Here is a 16,946-nt window from a genome sequence, read left to right as displayed (position 1 = left end):
TAGAAATTAAATTATACATTTATTGTAACCTAGTTTATAAATCAGGCACAGTATGAGATGAACAGTAATAATAAAATAGAAGAAGTAAACAATATACTGTAGTTTAAGTCGTGTGAGCTTGGTCCCTCTCTCAGAACATCTTACTGTACTCTAATCGCCCTTCCTGTGATGCAGTGAGATGTAAAGTGCCTGCCTGGCGAGGTGAAGCCAGGTGAGGGGCGTGGGCGTCCTGACGCAGAGTTAGGCGACCCCTGACCTTCTGACTTTGAGTCAGGAGGAGGAGCCTCTGCTTCCAGACTGTGACTGACCGCGGGTAACAACCTGGAAAGTGAAATGCTGATAATGGGGGGAGATACTGCACTTGGTTGTTTCTGCTTTGGTTTGTTGATAAAATCAGCAACCTTCCTTTATAATTACTGTTCATTTGGTGCATGTGAGTACCTTTGGCTGCACTTAAAAAAAAAAAGAAAGAAAGAAAGAAAGAAAGAACGGTTCTAGATTGGTGGAAAATATTCTCTTGACTTTCCCGCTGCCGATTTTAACTCTTACCCGTTTATCATTTCCGTGTAATAATAGCTTTCTCTGTGGCTTCTTCTTCATGAGTTTTTGGGTGATTTACAACAACTTTGTTTTAAAAGTAAAACCAACGCCACAGACCCATCCTTTGGGCTAGTTTAAGTTCTAGCCAGCAGCTCATCTAATTATTACAAGAGTCCTCCAGACCCTAGAGTGAACTTGTGTGAACTCAAAGATGTTGTAAGCCGTGGGTTGCAGAATCCCGTGCCTGCAGAGGCAAGGCAGCAAACAGCCTCGGATGAGGACGGCAGGGAGTTGAACTGAGAGAGGAGTGGAGATTGGCCAGGTTCGTGCAAGTCCCGGCAAGAGCAGGAGCCCAGTGGAGAGCTAGTCCGTCAAGGGGCTGGATGGTGCTGGGGTGGCTGCCACCAAGAACTTGTGTCCAGGGCTGTCTGAACTTAGGACTGCTTTTTAAGGGACATGAGAGAGATGCATGTCCATGAGACATTTTCTGAATGGGAAAACAAAAACAAAAAAACATAGCTTATTGGGTTAAAAAACAAACCCACCAAGCAGATCCAGCTTATAGACCGCCTTGGCTCCACACGGCCTTCCTCAGTCGCCGTCCGCATCGTTGGGACGTCAGAACCGTCGCCCGCTCACTTTTAGCAGAGGCTGGGAGGCCGGCCCGCTGACCCCCGGCTGTCGTGGGTCATACAAAACAGGACTGTCTCCACCAAGAGCTGTGTTTCTGACCATATTATTTTTCTTTTCAGGGTGGACGTAAAGTTGAATTCCCTACAGATCCCAAGGTAAAAATGTTTCTTTTAAAAATTTTATTCTTGGGGCGCCTGGGTAGCTCAGAGGTTTAAAGCCTCTGCCTTCAGCTCAGGTCATGATCTCAGGGTCCTGGGATCAAGCCCCGCATCGGGCTCTCTGCTCGCAGCAAGCCTGCTTCCTCCTCTCTCCCTCTCTTCTGCCTCTCTGCCTACTTGTGATCTCTGTATGTCAAATAAATAAATAAAATCTTTTTTTAAAAATTTTTAAAAATTTAAAAAATAAAAATAAAACATTTATTCCCATTCCATGCCCATGAAGATAATGTGATTTTACACATCAGCAAACGTAACTGCAGCTAAAGGCAGTCATCCCAACTGACACATGCCATCCCTTTGACTGGAAGATGAGGTTAATGGCACTAATAATCCCTCCCAGTATGTGTGGCCATGGCTTAAGAGGTTCATCATTGTATTCGGTTTATAATTTGTGGTTGTATTTACTAATTGCAGGGCCAGTTGCTGCTTGCCAGTTAGCCAGGGAAAAAACTGAGTTCTCAAGACAAGATCTCCCTTTCTGCTATTTCTACTTTGTACGCATTTATTTATGACACATTTATTTTATTTTCTTTTTTTTTAAACAGGCTCCACACCCAATGTGGGGCTTGAACTCATGACCCTGAGGTTAAGAGCTGCATGCTTCTACCAATGAATCCAGTCAGGCACTCCTGTATTTCATTTTTAAAGCAATATAGGATCCTCTGGTTCCTTAGTTTGTCCTAAGCAAAATTCTAACTATCGGTTCTAGCCATCGAACAAAACCAATTTTTTAAAATCAATTATTTATAAACTGCCCTTCGAACCTGGCTTTGGGCTGTACCACATCAGGAAAAAGATTCAGAGTTTTAAAATGATGATACTGCCATTCAGTTATTTTTAAAACTATGATCAGAAAGTTCTGTGTTCTAGGATTTAGTGATATGTTATTAAATGACTGATTTAATATTTAGCTGTTGAAACATTTAACTTGTTACAATTACTGATCTGTCTCATTTCTATTATAGGTAGTTATTTATGAAAAGCCTTTCTTTGAAGGAAAATGTATGGAATTAGAAACAGAAATGTGCAGTTTTATCACGGAAGCAGATGAAACAGAAGAGAAGACAGATGACAGTTTGCCATTTACGTCCGTGGGCTCCATGAAAGTGCTGAGAGGAATGTGAGTAGGGGGGAGTAGCCGGAGGGGTTTCTTTTTTATCCCTTTAGTAAAGTATTACACACGTCTCCCCCCTCCCCCCCCCACACACACACCTCCACCACCGTGAAATGAAAACCATTCCAGATAATTGGTAAAATGAATTTCAAACATATTCTCGGTCAGCTGGGACCGAGAGCTGGTTTGGGGCCAGTCAGCTGAGAAAGACTAATAAGTTGACCCACACTGATCAAATCTATATCTTGTTTATTAATATGATGCTCCAAATAATTGAACTATTAGGGACGCCTGGCTGGCTCAGTTGGTTAAGCAGCTGCCTTCGGCTCAGGTCATGATCCCAGCATCCTGGGATCGAGTCCCACATCAGGCTCCTTGCTCAGCAGGGAGCCTGCTTCTCCCTCTGCCTCTGCCTGCCGTTCTGTCTGCCTGTGCTCGCTCTCTCCCCCTCTCTCTCTCTGATAAATAAATAAAACCTTTAAAAAAAAATAATTGAACTATTAGTTTACTTTCTATTTTTTATGATATTTTACACTTTATCGATCTTACGTATTTCCGTTAGAAGTATACACCGAAAGTGATCTTGTAAATAGGCAAAGAAATTTTAATTAGTCACTGAAGAAAGTTTATCCAGTTTTATTTGCTGAAGTTATTTTTTTAAGATTTACTTATTTATTTGAGAGAGAAAGAGCATGTGAGTGGAGGGGGAGGGGCAAAGGAGGAGAGAGAGAGAGAGAGAGAGAGACTCTCCAACAGACTCTCCATGGAGCACAGAGCTCAATGCAGGGCTTGATCCCCAAACCCTAAGACCAGGACCTGAGTTGAAATCAAGAGTCAGACGCTTAACTGACTGAGCCACTCAGGGGCTCCTGCTGAAGTTCTTTTGAGTCCGTTCTTTTTAAACATACACACATACACATATACACACGTACTCCCTCTACTCCTTTACAGAACATTGATGTATATTCCTTATGTTGTTCTTTAGGGGGCCATTCCATTAGTCTCTTAAATCTTAGAGAATTCCAATAGTCATAGTGCAGGAGTCTCTGTCTAGCTTCATAACTGTTAGTGTCTGTTAATGAAACATAAGTACATGGGGACACTTCTAACACTGATGAAAACTACTACTCCTTAATGTTCTTTCTGTTGCAGTTGGGTTGCTTATGAGAAGCCTGGATTTACAGGTCATCAGTATCTGCTTGAAGAAGGAGAGTACAAGGACTGGAAAGATTGGGGAGGTTACAGTGGAGAACTTCAGTCTTTACGGCCTATATTAGGTGTAAGTTAAAGAAAACCTAATAGAGAATACTTGATCTTTTTTGAATGATAAATGGCTAGCGTTTGAATTTTGAATTTTTTTCTTAACAGGATTTTTCAAATGCTCATATGATAATGTACAGTGAAAAAAACTTTGGATCCAAAGGTTCCAGTATCGACGTATTAGGAATTGTTGCTAACCTAAAGGAGACCGGATATGGATTGAAGACACAATCTATTAATGTACTGAGTGGAGTGTAAGTGAAATGACCCAGTCGGGATTTTAAACACTTTTATCTTGGGTTGTATTAAATTAATTTAATTTAATTTAATTTAATCCCCAAAAATAGTATCTCTGACACAGAACAGGCACTCAGTAAATAAGCATGTCAATAACTACATATGAAATCAGTCATTTAATATGTACTGCTACATATTTTCATAACTGCTTTTTAAGATCTTTCTCATATAGTCTTTTTTTATGTATAATATCACATTGCAGTAGACAGTAGATTTGGGGGTTTCATGATAGAAATCCACAGATCTACTTCTCTTATCATTCTGCATGGAAAGATCTCCTGGATTTCTTATGCAGGAATCAAATAAAAAATAATGATCTGATACTAGAAAATGGAAGTTGGGATAAAGTCCCATTCAATTTTCCTATGTCCTTGCAGGGGAGGAAGAATTTTCTCTTACCCATCAAGATTCTTCTAGCTGGTCTAAGAATTAAATTGACATAAGATAGATGAACAGGAGAAAAATATTAAAAAGCACCAAAGTTAATTACATGCTCATGGAGGTCCGATAATGAAATTGAGACCCAAAGAAATAAACAGGGCAGGCAGTTTTTATATATTTTAGAGAGACAATACATTTGTTAGGAATTGACAGGATAAAACTTGTTTGGAAGCTTTGATTAGAAAGAAATTCTAAACAGAATTTGGGCTAATGTAATAAAGTAGTAAAAAGTAACAGGGTTTGTTCATACAGACTTCTCAGCTCTAAATGTCCTGTCTCTGGTGATGAGACTGTGTTACCAGTTATAAGGAGGGTAACTTTCACATGGGAGATTTTTTCCTGTTTTCTGAAAGGCAGAGGAGGGTCTGATAGTCCTTTTAGCACAAGTTGTTTTTTTTTTTCTTTCTCTTTTTTTTTTTTATTAAATCTTTCTTTTTAAGATTTTATTTATTTATTTGACAAAGATCACAAGTAGGCAAAGACAGGCAGAGAGAGGGGCGGGGGAAGCAGGCTCCCTGCTGAGCAGAGAGCCCGATGTGGGGCTTGATCCCAGGACCCTGGGATCATGACCCAAGCTGAAGGCAGAGGCTCTAACCCACTGAGCCACCCAGGCGTCCCTAGCACAGGTTGCTTCTTAAGTAACTTTACTTTGAAATAATCGATACACCATTGTGGTCATTTTTGGGGTGGCCTGCCCGGAGCCCCTACACCCTACATCTGCTCCATTTTATTTCTTCACTATTATTTTGACATAAAAAATACTGTTTCAGTGTAGCTGGAGTTAGCAATTGAATGCTCTATTATTGCTAAGGTAAGCTTTTATTGGAAGATGATCAGTCAAGATTCTTCAGGATATACATGACTGCAAGCCAACCTAAACTGCTAGAAGTGACGAAAGTGCAGTTTATCCGACTATATAACTTGAAAGTCCTGGAAAAGATTTTTGCTTCAGTTATGGCTGGATGTCAAGTTTAGACACTGTCATTAGAACTTGCTCTCTGTCTCCTGAATGGGCTTTTTTCCCATGCTGGCTTTGTTTTAGGCAGGCCACTTACATCTGGTGGCCTATGGCAGCATCATTGCTTTTTGTTCTTCTCACTGTGTCCAGCAGAAAGAGCGTCTCTTTCCCATGAGAGTTCCAGGTTTGACTTTGATTCTCTCAGCTTGGGTCATGTGTACCTGCCTGAATCAATCTCTGTAGTCAAGAAGACGACTGTGCCTGTGTGATGTGCCCAGTCTCAGAGCAGGGTAGGGCCAGTCCCAGAGGAGCCACTTAATATATGACTGGGGTGAGTTATTTCCCAGGAACATCAGAAAAAATGAGGACAGATACTGGATGGGCAAAATACATGTCTATTAAAAGAAGTTAAACAATTATCCTTATGATCCAGGTTGGTGTCAGTTAGAATTTGTTATAGGTGAGAGTATTCTTATATAATTAGATGAAATTATTTGACACGGGTTCTGTTGAAAGTGTTGGATGCTAGGTTTTTTTAAGAGTAACATAGGCTATTTGGATCATTCTAATCTCAATTCTGTCGTATTTTGTGGAGCCTCCCATAGGATCCCTGGATATCTGAGATGTGTCTACAGTATAATGTTTTACTATTAGTCACATTCGCCAAATCCTTGTGTAGGCTGTTGCTTGTGGTGCCATCTTGACAGAGTGACATCCAGGACTTCTGGGTCTTCATTCCCAGCAGGACATGCCTTCTACCAGGTCCTGCTATGACACCCTAACATTTTACAATCTGCCATAGATGAAAGGTACGGCATGGCAGAAGTCATCTGAAATGTTGCCATGGCTCTTAGTATTTTAGATTGCCTTTAAAGCTAATTACTTACAAGGAAAATAATGACCAGTTCAGTCTGGAAAAACAGTTGTACACTTTGGTACTCACCAGGTGTGTTGGTTCCATTAGTCAGAGTCCAGTCATGCGTCCTAGCAGAGGAAGCAAAGGATCCTGGGTAGAATTCCCTTAGGGCATTTTTGTAGATTTTGCTGTTAGCACTGGTAGAATCATGCCCAGAGCCAGTCTTTTTTTTTTTTTAAACTCAGCCTTTGTTTACTTGAAATTAGCTTCCTTTATAAATGTTGCTTTTATAGGTTTCTATTTTTAGTCATTTCTGTTGTATTTCCTGGCTTAGGCCTTTTTTCTGGTGATAGCAGTTGAGTTGTGGTATTGTGGGAAGTGGAAGGGAGGTGTGCACACATCACCCCCTTCACACCACTTCCTTTTAAATTCTGAGTTATGGAAGGGCTTCTGTATTCACCAGGGCCAGCTGCTTCCTCATAGTTCATTTAGTTGGTTATCTGACAAATATTGATGGAGGTCTGTTACATGCAAAGCATTCTATTAAGTTCTCACAGAAGTCACAGTATCCATATAAAACATAATGACAGCTACAAAAGACCTAGAGATTATACTGAGCAGAGAGAGATTGATTTCCAGATTGTGTGCAGGGAAGACTTCGGCTGAAGAGGTGGCAGTGGACCTGGGCCTCCTGAGGTAGATAGCTTGAGGTGTGCCAACACAAGGGAGGAAGTCCGGCCTGTTTGTTTTTTAATAGTTTCAAAGAAAAGTGACTTTAATGACTTTATTCTTCTTGGCAAATAAGAATTTTAGTTTGGGTCTTCATTTCACAGTATGGAACGCAAACTCTTTTCAGAAAACTTTTTTGAGATTCCTGTTCTGGCTCTCTCCCAGGAGATTCACTATCACATGGGTAACACATTCCCTGGGCGGTAAACTCATTTTTAGCTCAAAAACAGAGCCCAGCCTGCAGGAGGGATGCTCGTGAATCCAGCCACGGAAGCGCCGGGCCCCGCATTCCGTTTCTGACCGCAACATCAGAAGAAACTCCCTCTCGCAGCTCCTACCAAGCCATGTCAAGTTCTGGGTTATGTCCTTGTTCACATGGTGGAAACTGGGCTCGTTTTTTTTTAAAACCAAGAACAAAAGGAATTAGGTCTAGAATCCAGCTAAGAAACTTAGAGTGCCATCATTTTATAATTTCTTTTTCCTTTTCTCTGCCACGGAAGGGCCAGTCTGCCCTGCCACCCGGGAGTTCGGAGCAGTGACTCCGCCAGGCTGGGACCTGCCGGTACACGTACTCGTTCTCAGCCCACCGCCCCCCCCCAGCCTTGTAAACAGGGAAGTGTTGATTCACGTGTACAGAATATGTTGAGGCAAGGACAGTAAGGAATTTTCTTCTTACAAGTCTCAAGTAGAAGTCAGAGATACAAGGGAGAATCTCAAGTCTGAGTTCTGGGGTTTTATTTTTACCCTCCTCTTAATGGGTGATTCATCTGGGGCTACAACTCCGAAGGAAAACAGCATGACCGTGACCATCAATTCAAGTAACATCTTAATAAGTGGTTTTTTTGCTTCAACCTCCATGAATTAGCTAGGTTTATGTGGTGTTGGGTGTTTCCTTAGAAGTGATTTATTTTATTTTATAGGGAAATAGAGTATTCTCACTTGTTAGTTATATGTATATATATATATTTAAAACATGCTAGATAAAGCTTCCTCCAAGACTCACTCAGCTGCCTTCTCTCCTGTGGTCCGTCTCTCCTCATTCACAGCCTTTTCCCCTCCAAACCTTGAAGTCAATCAAGCAAAAAGGCCTTTGAACCCTCTGCTTTCCTTTAACTTGTTTCAGATGCGGAGACTGCTAGGAATACTTTGATATGATATGGCGTAACCTCTTTTTCTTTTCCTTTTCTCTTTCTTTCTTTCCTTTTTCTTAAAGATTTTATTTATTTATTTGACAGACAGAGATCACAAGTAGGCAGAGAGGCAGGCAGAGAGAGAGAGAGTGAGGGAAGCAGGCTCCCTGCTGAGCAGAGAGCCTGATGCGGGGCTCGATCCCAGGACCCTGAGACCATGACCTGAGCTGAAGGCAGAGGCTTAACCCACTGAGCCACCCAGGTGCCCCTTCCTTTTTTTTTTTTAAGTCCTGGTTTTTGTCGGTATTTCGGCTACGCAGAAACTCCTCCCCACACGGTAGGATCCCATGCTCCCATTGGAGTGTCTCTTCTCTTCATATGCCAAAGGCTGAGGCTCCCGGACTCTGTACAGCCCCACACAATGTCAGCGCTGGGATCCTGGCGGACCCCCTTACCTATGATGAAAATACGACCTTTCGCAAAAGTTAAGTGACCCCTTCAAAGTTATCTGGAAACTAATGTCACGACCATAGCTAGAACTAGTCTCCTAATTCCTGACCTCACAGTGTTTAAGAATAGGCTTTTAAAAATTGCTGATGAGGTTCTGAAGTAGCGGAGCAGTGTTTCCTAAAACAGATTGGCTGGCCTACCAGCAGTTACTCTGTTCAGACGGCCAGGAGGGTGCATGCAGACGTTCGCTGTCCTAAGCTCCTTGACGCTGGAGATTTTTGCGGTGTTCTTTTTATCCTTGATTGCTGTTCATTTCCTAATAGTGACTGCGTTTGAGATTTTGTCTGAAGTCCAGCCCTTTCGACAGTCAAGTCATACCCTGTTCGTTATGCAGTGTGTGGACTGTTTTTTTTGTTTTGTTTTGTTTTTAAAGATTTTATTTATTTATTTGTCAGGGATAGAGGGAGAGAGAGCGAGTGAGCACAGGCAGACAGAGAGGCAGGCAGAGGCAGAGGGAGCAGCAGGCTCCCTGCCGAGCAAGGAGCCCGATGTGGGACTCGATCCCAGGACGCTGGGATCATGACCTGAGCCGAAGGCAGCCGCTTAACCCACTGAGCCACCCAGGCATCCCCTGGACTGTTTTAAGTATGGCTTAACACAAGAGGAAATGAAAGGAGACTTGACACGCGGCAGCTTGGGTCATGACACAGAGTGGGGAGCCTCAGGAGACCCAGTCAGGAGTCCAGGCATCCTTGGCCACTAGCTCATCAGTGGTGTCACTCTGTGTCACCCTGAACGGGTCCCTTCCCAGCCAGAACGAACACCAGCAAATAATCCCATGTGCTACTTCTCAGCCATCAGTAAATTCAAGGGCAGGGACTGTCCCTTCCAACCTTGCATGCCTACTGCCCTCTAGTTCCTGGCGCACGATAAATGACCAGTCAATGTTTGTTGAAGAATCAGTGAATTCACTTTTTTGTGTCTTTAGCTTTTCCTTTCTGTAAAATGGGAGGACCTGCTCCTCCCTAGGTTGACTGTGGTCAGAGATGCGAAAGCATTTTGGAAAGTTCTGAGTAAATATACAGGCACATGGTGTTAGTCCTTTTTCAGCTGTGAGCGGATCAGTAAGGCAGTGAATGAACTCAGGAGGAAATGTTGAGTTATCTTTTGAATATAACAGAACTGAAAAACTTTCAAAGGCTATCTTTGGCTGGGAAGCAGCATCAATAAGTTGGTTTGGTTGATTATCTTCTGAATGTAGATCACTTGAAAGGTGAGAGAAAACATCCCAGGAGAGAGTTTAGTATTTCTGACTGATCAGTGTTGCTTATTCTACATAGGTCACGTCAGAAATCCTGTCCCCAATAAAATTTTAATTAATTAGCTGCATTTTTGGTATGTTGTTGGTTTGTTTTTTAAATGGTAAACATGGGGCAATTTTTTATCAAGCAAATGGACATAAATCCACTCAGGATATGGAGAATTTTGTTTTATAGTCAACTTGGCTAAAATCATAACGGTTTGCATAAGAAACAAAACTTATAACCCAAATAATCCTTGAACTGTTGTGACGGCCTTGCAAAAAGGAAAGCAATATATTTATAAAGATATCCAGCTCTTGAACTTTGACCGATGTGTTTACGCATAAAGATCATTACACAGAACATGAAGGTCACATAATTATTAATCACCCTTATCGTTTCAAATAATATTTAAGCTCAGGGGTAGTTCTCTACTTCCCTGGGTTTGAATTTCCTGCACACAGCACGAGAGTTCTCTCTCTGTGTATACCTGCCAACCTGAAGAACATGTTTTTCACCCAAAGAGGAAAATGACTATGATTTGTACAAGAAGTATCACACTTCTGCCTCTACTTCCTCCCTTCCAGCTTCCTTCTCTCCCCCATCGCCAGAGTCTCCTTTTCCCCAGGAATGCCCAGTTTCTCTATAGTTTCCCAGTACACTCGAGTCTGTCCCCTCTCTAGAGCTTAGTATACGCTGTTCTCCCCTAGCGTTATTTTTTTAAAGGACTTCTTCTGTGAGCTTTTTTTTCCCCACTGTGCTTTGTTGTATAATAGAGACATAGTTTCTTGTAATCTTTCTGGAAAAATATTAAGGTCAATAACAAAAAGAACTCTTGCTTGCTTACTAAGAGAATGTTATAAGTACTTCTTGGAAGTCCAGATTATTTCCTCAGAACGGAATTAGAAAGACAAATATACCCACTGGAGCTTTCTTGGGGAATAGGATTTGGTAAGTGAGAACGCTAAAAGGTTCAGGGAAGGATACTTTTCCCTTGTCACTCTGATTTGTCATACAGACAGGTCTCCCAAAAGACTAACAGAGAATCATAAAAATCAAAACTACTGATTATTCAAACAAATGGAAGTGTCTTATTTTACGTATTTTCCTAAGTGGGTTTGATACTTGTATTATACATGTAAACTGTGAACTCTAACAAGTCATTGTTTTTGTTTCTTTAGATGGGTAGCCTATGAGAATCCTGACTTCACAGGAGAGCAGTATATACTGGATAAAGGCTTGTACACCAGTTTTGAAGACTGGGGAGGCAAAAGTTGTAAGATCTCTTCAGTTCAACCCATTTGTTTGGTAAGAAGTTAATACTTTGATATGAGAATATTTAACTGAATTCTAGAGTTCTTTAATGTGTACTCCTGGTTCATGTAATTCATAACACTGTAGAAACTATTCTGAAATTATTTTTAACAGTGATTGCTAATGATCTAGAAGAAAAAACTTTTTCGAGATATCTGCTCTACTCATTTCCTTCTCTCTTCCCTTTAAAAATTTTTAGGATTCTTTCACTGGCCCAAGGAGACAAAATCAGGTAACTTAAAAAATAATCTCCTTTTTTTATAATTAGGGGCTTCCACTGAAAAGCTCATCTTATGTGTAAAATGTGAGACATTTGGGATATTTTGTTAGTTTCACCCATTTTTATACCTGAAAGCACAATTTAAAAATAAGATTTAGGTTTCCTTTACGTGCTTGACAACACATACCCATATCTAAATATTTCTTATAAAATGCTCTTATGATATAAAGTTGAATTTGATATCATTATGCTGGTTCAATTTACATTAATACACTAAGATTAATATCTCAAACAACACATGTAGTTATTCTAAACAGTAAAATGAATTTCCATCTTTGCTGTGTCCGCATTAGACAAACATTTTATATGGCCTCTCACTCAAGCCTTTGAATGCCGACTGCAACTGAGGTGTTACATTTGTTATTGAGGCTTTTTAATGGACGTGTTCAGAGTTCAGACAGCCCTAATTACAGAGGGGCAAGCACCACTGTAGCCTCCTTTATTGGCATACACAAGTTTCTAATAAGTCAGCAAGTATCTCCCATTGAGAGGGAGGAAAACTATACTATGTTTCCAAAATATAATTTCTTGTAAACGTTAGAACTGATGAACAATTACTTTTGGCCACAATAAAGCTTTAAAATGCCTCACAGCTTGTTGCGACAGGGTGTTCTATAGAAACCCGCCTCTATGGTCGGGCTGGCCTTTGAAGTCTCTGAATTAAAGCAGCGTGAATGGGGCAGCCAAAGTATTTCTAATTGATCATTACTGCAGAAGTAGAAAATTAAAGGATTTATGAAATTCCTAGCCGTTTATTGTCACAGGAGCTAACAGCTCACGTTTGCATCGTTTCAAAGGCTGAACGAGTTCATGTGTTTAGGAGAATAATTGGACGTCTTTCTGTTCACTTTTTCAAAGATTCGGTTGTTTTCGGAACCACAGTTTCAAGGTCACAGTCAAGGGTTTGAAGAAACAACCAGCCAAATTGACGATTCATTTTCCACCAAGTCTTGCAGAGTTTTAGGAGGCTGGTAAGTCAAACAGTGGGCTGGCAGAGCCCGATCGTGGAGAGGTGAGAATTCACGTGTCCGCAAGCATTCAGGGACACCTTGGCATTCTGTGAAAGCACCAAACGGGACAGGCCCGTGTCCGTACGAACCTGTACCTTGCTGCATCGGAGCACTGGGCATCGGAGGGCATAGGCTTACCACGCCGCTCTCCGGTGCGATGCAGACCAGGTTCTCTCCTCTCCAGCCTGTCTTGTCACCTGCAGAGGGACTCTAGATAATCTCTAAGGTGCCTTCCAAGGTGCATATTTTTTTCCAGGTAGATCGGAGTAAGACAGGCGCTCTGTCAGGCAGCGCATGGCTGGAGTGGGGCTGGCGTGTGTGGGATCAGGGAGCGCTGCACCCTAGAGCTGGGGGGAGAGAAGGTGGGACCAGGTGCTGAAGGCTCCCCCTGAGCATACGAGTTTAGACGGATGCCATAGAAAATACAAGAAGGGAAAGGCCATGAGCTCGAAGTGTCTTGCTGAAAACGGTTTGACAGAAGCTCTAGAAGGAGAGGAACCCAAAGTCAAGGGAAATTGGTCGGGAAACCCTGCAGGTGAGGAGGAATTATGTCTAATAATAATAATATTAGTAATGGTGCCATTAATCACCTAGTTATTGGTGGTCTCAACACCAGCATCTCGTCACGTTAGCCCCACATAATAGAGCCTGAAGTGGGTTTGCATTCGAGCGCACAGATTTACAGCAAAATTCCAGTGGGTCAGCACACACCGCGATCTCCATGCTGGTTCCCCTTCAGCCCCTGTCCTGCCGCACTTAGCAGGAGCAGAAGCGCCCCCGGCTCTTCATTTATGTCCATCTCAGCTCACTAGGGCGTCAACTTTACGATGGCAGGGACTGAGTTTTGTCCTCGCTTCTGTCGCCAGCAGTGGAAAAGTACCTGATACACAATGAGCTGGATGAACATTTGTTGGATTAAAAGAATGAACAAAAACCCCGCTCATCTGGGGAAGCTGGTAAATCACCACGTCACTGACGATGCCGAGGCCCACAGGGGCTGAATGACTTGTCTAAGTCACTGTGGTATTTCGACTTGCGGCCCGCTACAGAGGTGCCGGAAATGAGGACAAAGGAGAGAAATTCGGGGAGGAAACCTGTAGATCCCGGTGGTGGACTAGCCGTGACAGCTGAAGCATTATACAGAGAGGACTCAGGGCTATGGAATGGTGGCCCCCAGGAGAGGCTCCAGGAATACTGGAAGGTGCACAGGGAAAAACATGAGTAATTTCGTAGAGGAAAAAAGAAATATTTCCCAAATGCAAAACTAACAGCTGACTTCTTAAGAGTATCCATGTGTAGCAAGAGGGAAAGCAGTAAAGTGTAGATATTTTTGAGGGAAGAACTGTTAGCCATATGCATTGTGTTTTCTAGCAGGCCACCTCTCAGAATCAGACTTCTTGAAGAAAATATTCAAAGTACATATTGAACATGTGCATGGTTTTTCCCGTTTTAGCTGGGTTGCATATGATGGAGAAAATTTCTCCGGGAATCAGTACGTGTTGGAGGAAGGCCACTACCCTTGTCTCTCTGCGATGGGATGCCTGCCCGGAGCAACTTTCAAGTCTCTTCGTTTTATAGACGTTGTAAGTATGTCAGCGTGACCACGTGTGACGGGGCTGCGGGGCACGGGTAGCTGATGGAGACCAGCATCTAGACTTCCTCAGGACTTAAAGTCAGAGGAGGAGAAAACAGTTGCTATAGAACTCCATCCTGTAACTTTTTGGTCTCTTTTTAGATCTTTTTTTTTTTTTTAATTTTTATTTTTTCAAGATTTTATCTATTTGAGAGAGAACAAGAGGAGGAGAGAAGGCCCAGAGGCAGAGGGAGAGCAGGGAGGCCGGCGTGGGGCTCGGTCCCAGGACGCTGGGATCATGACCTGAGCCGAAGGCAGACACTCACCGGAGTCCCAGGCATCCCTCTTCTCAGATCTGGTTTGGTTTGCTGTTTTCTCAGACTCCAGATGTAGAGTGTTGAGTCAGCTGTGGTACAGTCATCAGGGGTTAGTTCAAGGCCCCGCTCCTGTCTTGTTTTTCTTCCCTTGCATACTTGATCCCTATTTCTAGTCCTCTCTCCTTTATAAGTACCCATTCTGATGTGCTTGGGATACAGCTTGGATATTCGTATGGATTTTTTAAAAATAAATCTGTATATTGGCTTTTAGTTTACATATGGTGTGGTGCTTATAGTTCTGATCATTATAAGCAACCCAATACTTAACAAATTTTCAGAGTTGTCCATTATCCTGAATGTACCTCTAGTTTATTGATTCTAATCGGTGTAAGTATTCATCACTGTATTTTACATACTTAATCCCCTCACACATATCCCTATTGACCTGTGTGAGAGTCTCTTGGGCGTGTGTATTTAAAAAGAGTGGATTTGCTGGATTTCACGTGCATGAATATGCAGTTTCTCTAAGTCTGGCTGAATCCCACTACTTGAGATCTTTGCTAGCAGAGCTGTGGGTTCCTGTTTTCTACACTGCTGCCATTACTGGGTATTCTCTCATTTCTGTTGGTTTGAAGACAGTGGGCAAAAAGTATCATCTCATTGTGTTGTTTCACTATTAGTAGACCGGCATCTCCTACATTAATTAGTCACTGGGGTTTCTGTTCTGTGAACTGCCTGTTTTACACCATTTGCCAAGCCCTGGTTCAGTCTCCTGTATCTTTTGCTGTCGCTATTGAGTGGCAGAAAGTCCTCGTGGTTTTTAAATCTAGCACTCTGTTGTTTGAGACTTGCAGTCACGTCTTCTCCCAGTTTATCAAGTACGTTGCTGGTTCAGCTGATATTGTCCCTTTTTGAACAGAAATCTTTCATTTTTACGTAGCCAGAGCAATATTTGGTAGAACAAAACATCAAGATAATGCTCAGATGTTCACGGCCGGGTGTGTCTGTTTTTTGGTAGCTGATCTCTCCTAAAAAGCTTTAAACATATGTAGTTGGTGACTTGAGTTTTAAAAGTAGAACATACACGAAATGGCTTGATCTCCTTCCTTCCTGCCTGTTCAGATAACTAAAATGTTGACCTTTCTTGAGATGTGAAAATAGTCCACATGGAATGACGTGTAAGATGCATCAGCTTGTAAATAAGCAAATATTGAAAACTTGGGATATTTAGCATGCCTAGAATTCTAAAAGCTACCTCCAAATATATATTTAAAAGACAACAAAATAAACCCATTTCAGTTGTCAAGTTTTCAAATGCCTGCCTTCCCCTAGTACTTGGCACGCATGCTCAGGCCACTTCTGCTACTCCTGTCGTTTCCTTCTGCGTTTTTATGTAACCCCATTCTTGCCCCGCACAAACCACCTCTGCACCCTCATCTCTCTTTACTGCTCCATGGAATCTCTGGGCACGTCAGGGCACATCCACATAAATGAAGCCGTGAGTTGCCACACCCTGACCTCAAAACTTAAAGCAGGGAGGGGATTTTTGATGTATTATTTATGATCTTAGGATTATTATCATTAGGGCTTAGACTGGGGTCAGAAGGGTCTATAATTTGAAAAACAAGTATGAGCTGCCAGCTTTTCGTTTTCTGAAAATCAGGGGACTTCTGTGCCCTTGTCCTCTTTCAGATGAATGATGGCTTGAACATGGGACTTCCACCCTGGTTTTGGGGTTTTTTTTCCCCCCTCCTCTACTATAATTCCTACAGGAAAGCTTGGGAGCACGAGTACAACACAATCTGTTGTCTTACAATTAAAACAAACAAAAGAGACATTTGAAAAATGCTTACGAGGGGAAGGTTCCTTGATTAGGTAATTACCGCTGTCCCGCTAGACCCCAGACCGCCACCAACCTTAGACCTTACCACTCACTCACATACATGGCTCTCTAGCCCTTCCTTATCCCCCCCACCAAAATGACAAAATTTAAAATAAATTACAAGTGTTGATGACTCAAAGACCCATTCCTTTGTGCCTAGGATATGTCGCCCCTCACCTCCTGCTTTAAAACACCATTGTATTTGCCTCCCTTTCTATGCAGTAGATAACCTTCCTGCCCTCTGTCCTTCCTCTCCTTAGCTGTGGGTTCAGTTACACCCAGACCTCTGGGGAAAGGGACTTCAGGACAGGCTAAGCCTGGTCAGCTCTTGTGATTTTTCCTTAACAAGGTATTTCTGTGTGAGTTTGAATTCTCATCAAAGCTGAGTAACGGAACTCTATTCTTGTTCCTCGACAGGAATTTTCTGAACCAACAATTATTCTTTTTGAAAGAGAAGATTTCAAAGGAAAAAAGATTGAACTTAATGCGGAAGTAGTTAATCTCCGATCCCTAGGATTCAACACACAGATACGCTCTGTTCAGGTGATTGGTGGCATGTAAGTGAGTTACCTACTTTTGATATAATAAAATATTTGATTTTATAAATTAGGTTTGGTTATATTTCTTTCTCTCCTATGCTACC

The 16,946-nt window shown here is 42.1% G+C and overlaps 1 protein-coding gene across 1 annotated transcript in view; it reads left to right on the top strand.

The window, feature by feature from the left end:
* CRYBG1 (crystallin beta-gamma domain containing 1) overlaps positions 1-16,946 on the top strand; it is a 196,755-nt gene that overhangs the window by 172,564 nt on the left and 7,245 nt on the right. The window contains exons 10-18 of the mRNA XM_004753439.3: positions 1,293-1,328; positions 2,357-2,511; positions 3,658-3,784; positions 3,874-4,019; positions 11,109-11,235; positions 11,441-11,473; positions 12,380-12,492; positions 13,985-14,114; positions 16,721-16,860. Coding sequence (XP_004753496.1) covers positions 1,293-1,328; positions 2,357-2,511; positions 3,658-3,784; positions 3,874-4,019; positions 11,109-11,235; positions 11,441-11,473; positions 12,380-12,492; positions 13,985-14,114; positions 16,721-16,860 — 1,007 coding nt within the window. The remainder of the gene's footprint in view (positions 1-1,292; positions 1,329-2,356; positions 2,512-3,657; positions 3,785-3,873; positions 4,020-11,108; positions 11,236-11,440; positions 11,474-12,379; positions 12,493-13,984; positions 14,115-16,720; positions 16,861-16,946) is intronic.

The sequence above is a fragment of the Mustela putorius genome, unplaced genomic scaffold, assembly GCF_011764305.1.
Source record: "Mustela putorius furo isolate JIRA1106 unplaced genomic scaffold, ASM1176430v1.1 tig00000450_pilon_pilon_pilon, whole genome shotgun sequence".
Classification (NCBI taxonomy): Eukaryota; Metazoa; Chordata; class Mammalia; order Carnivora; family Mustelidae; genus Mustela; species Mustela putorius.
The sequence above is the reverse complement of the archived record's forward strand: the minus strand, read 5'-3'. Positions and strand labels throughout refer to the sequence as shown.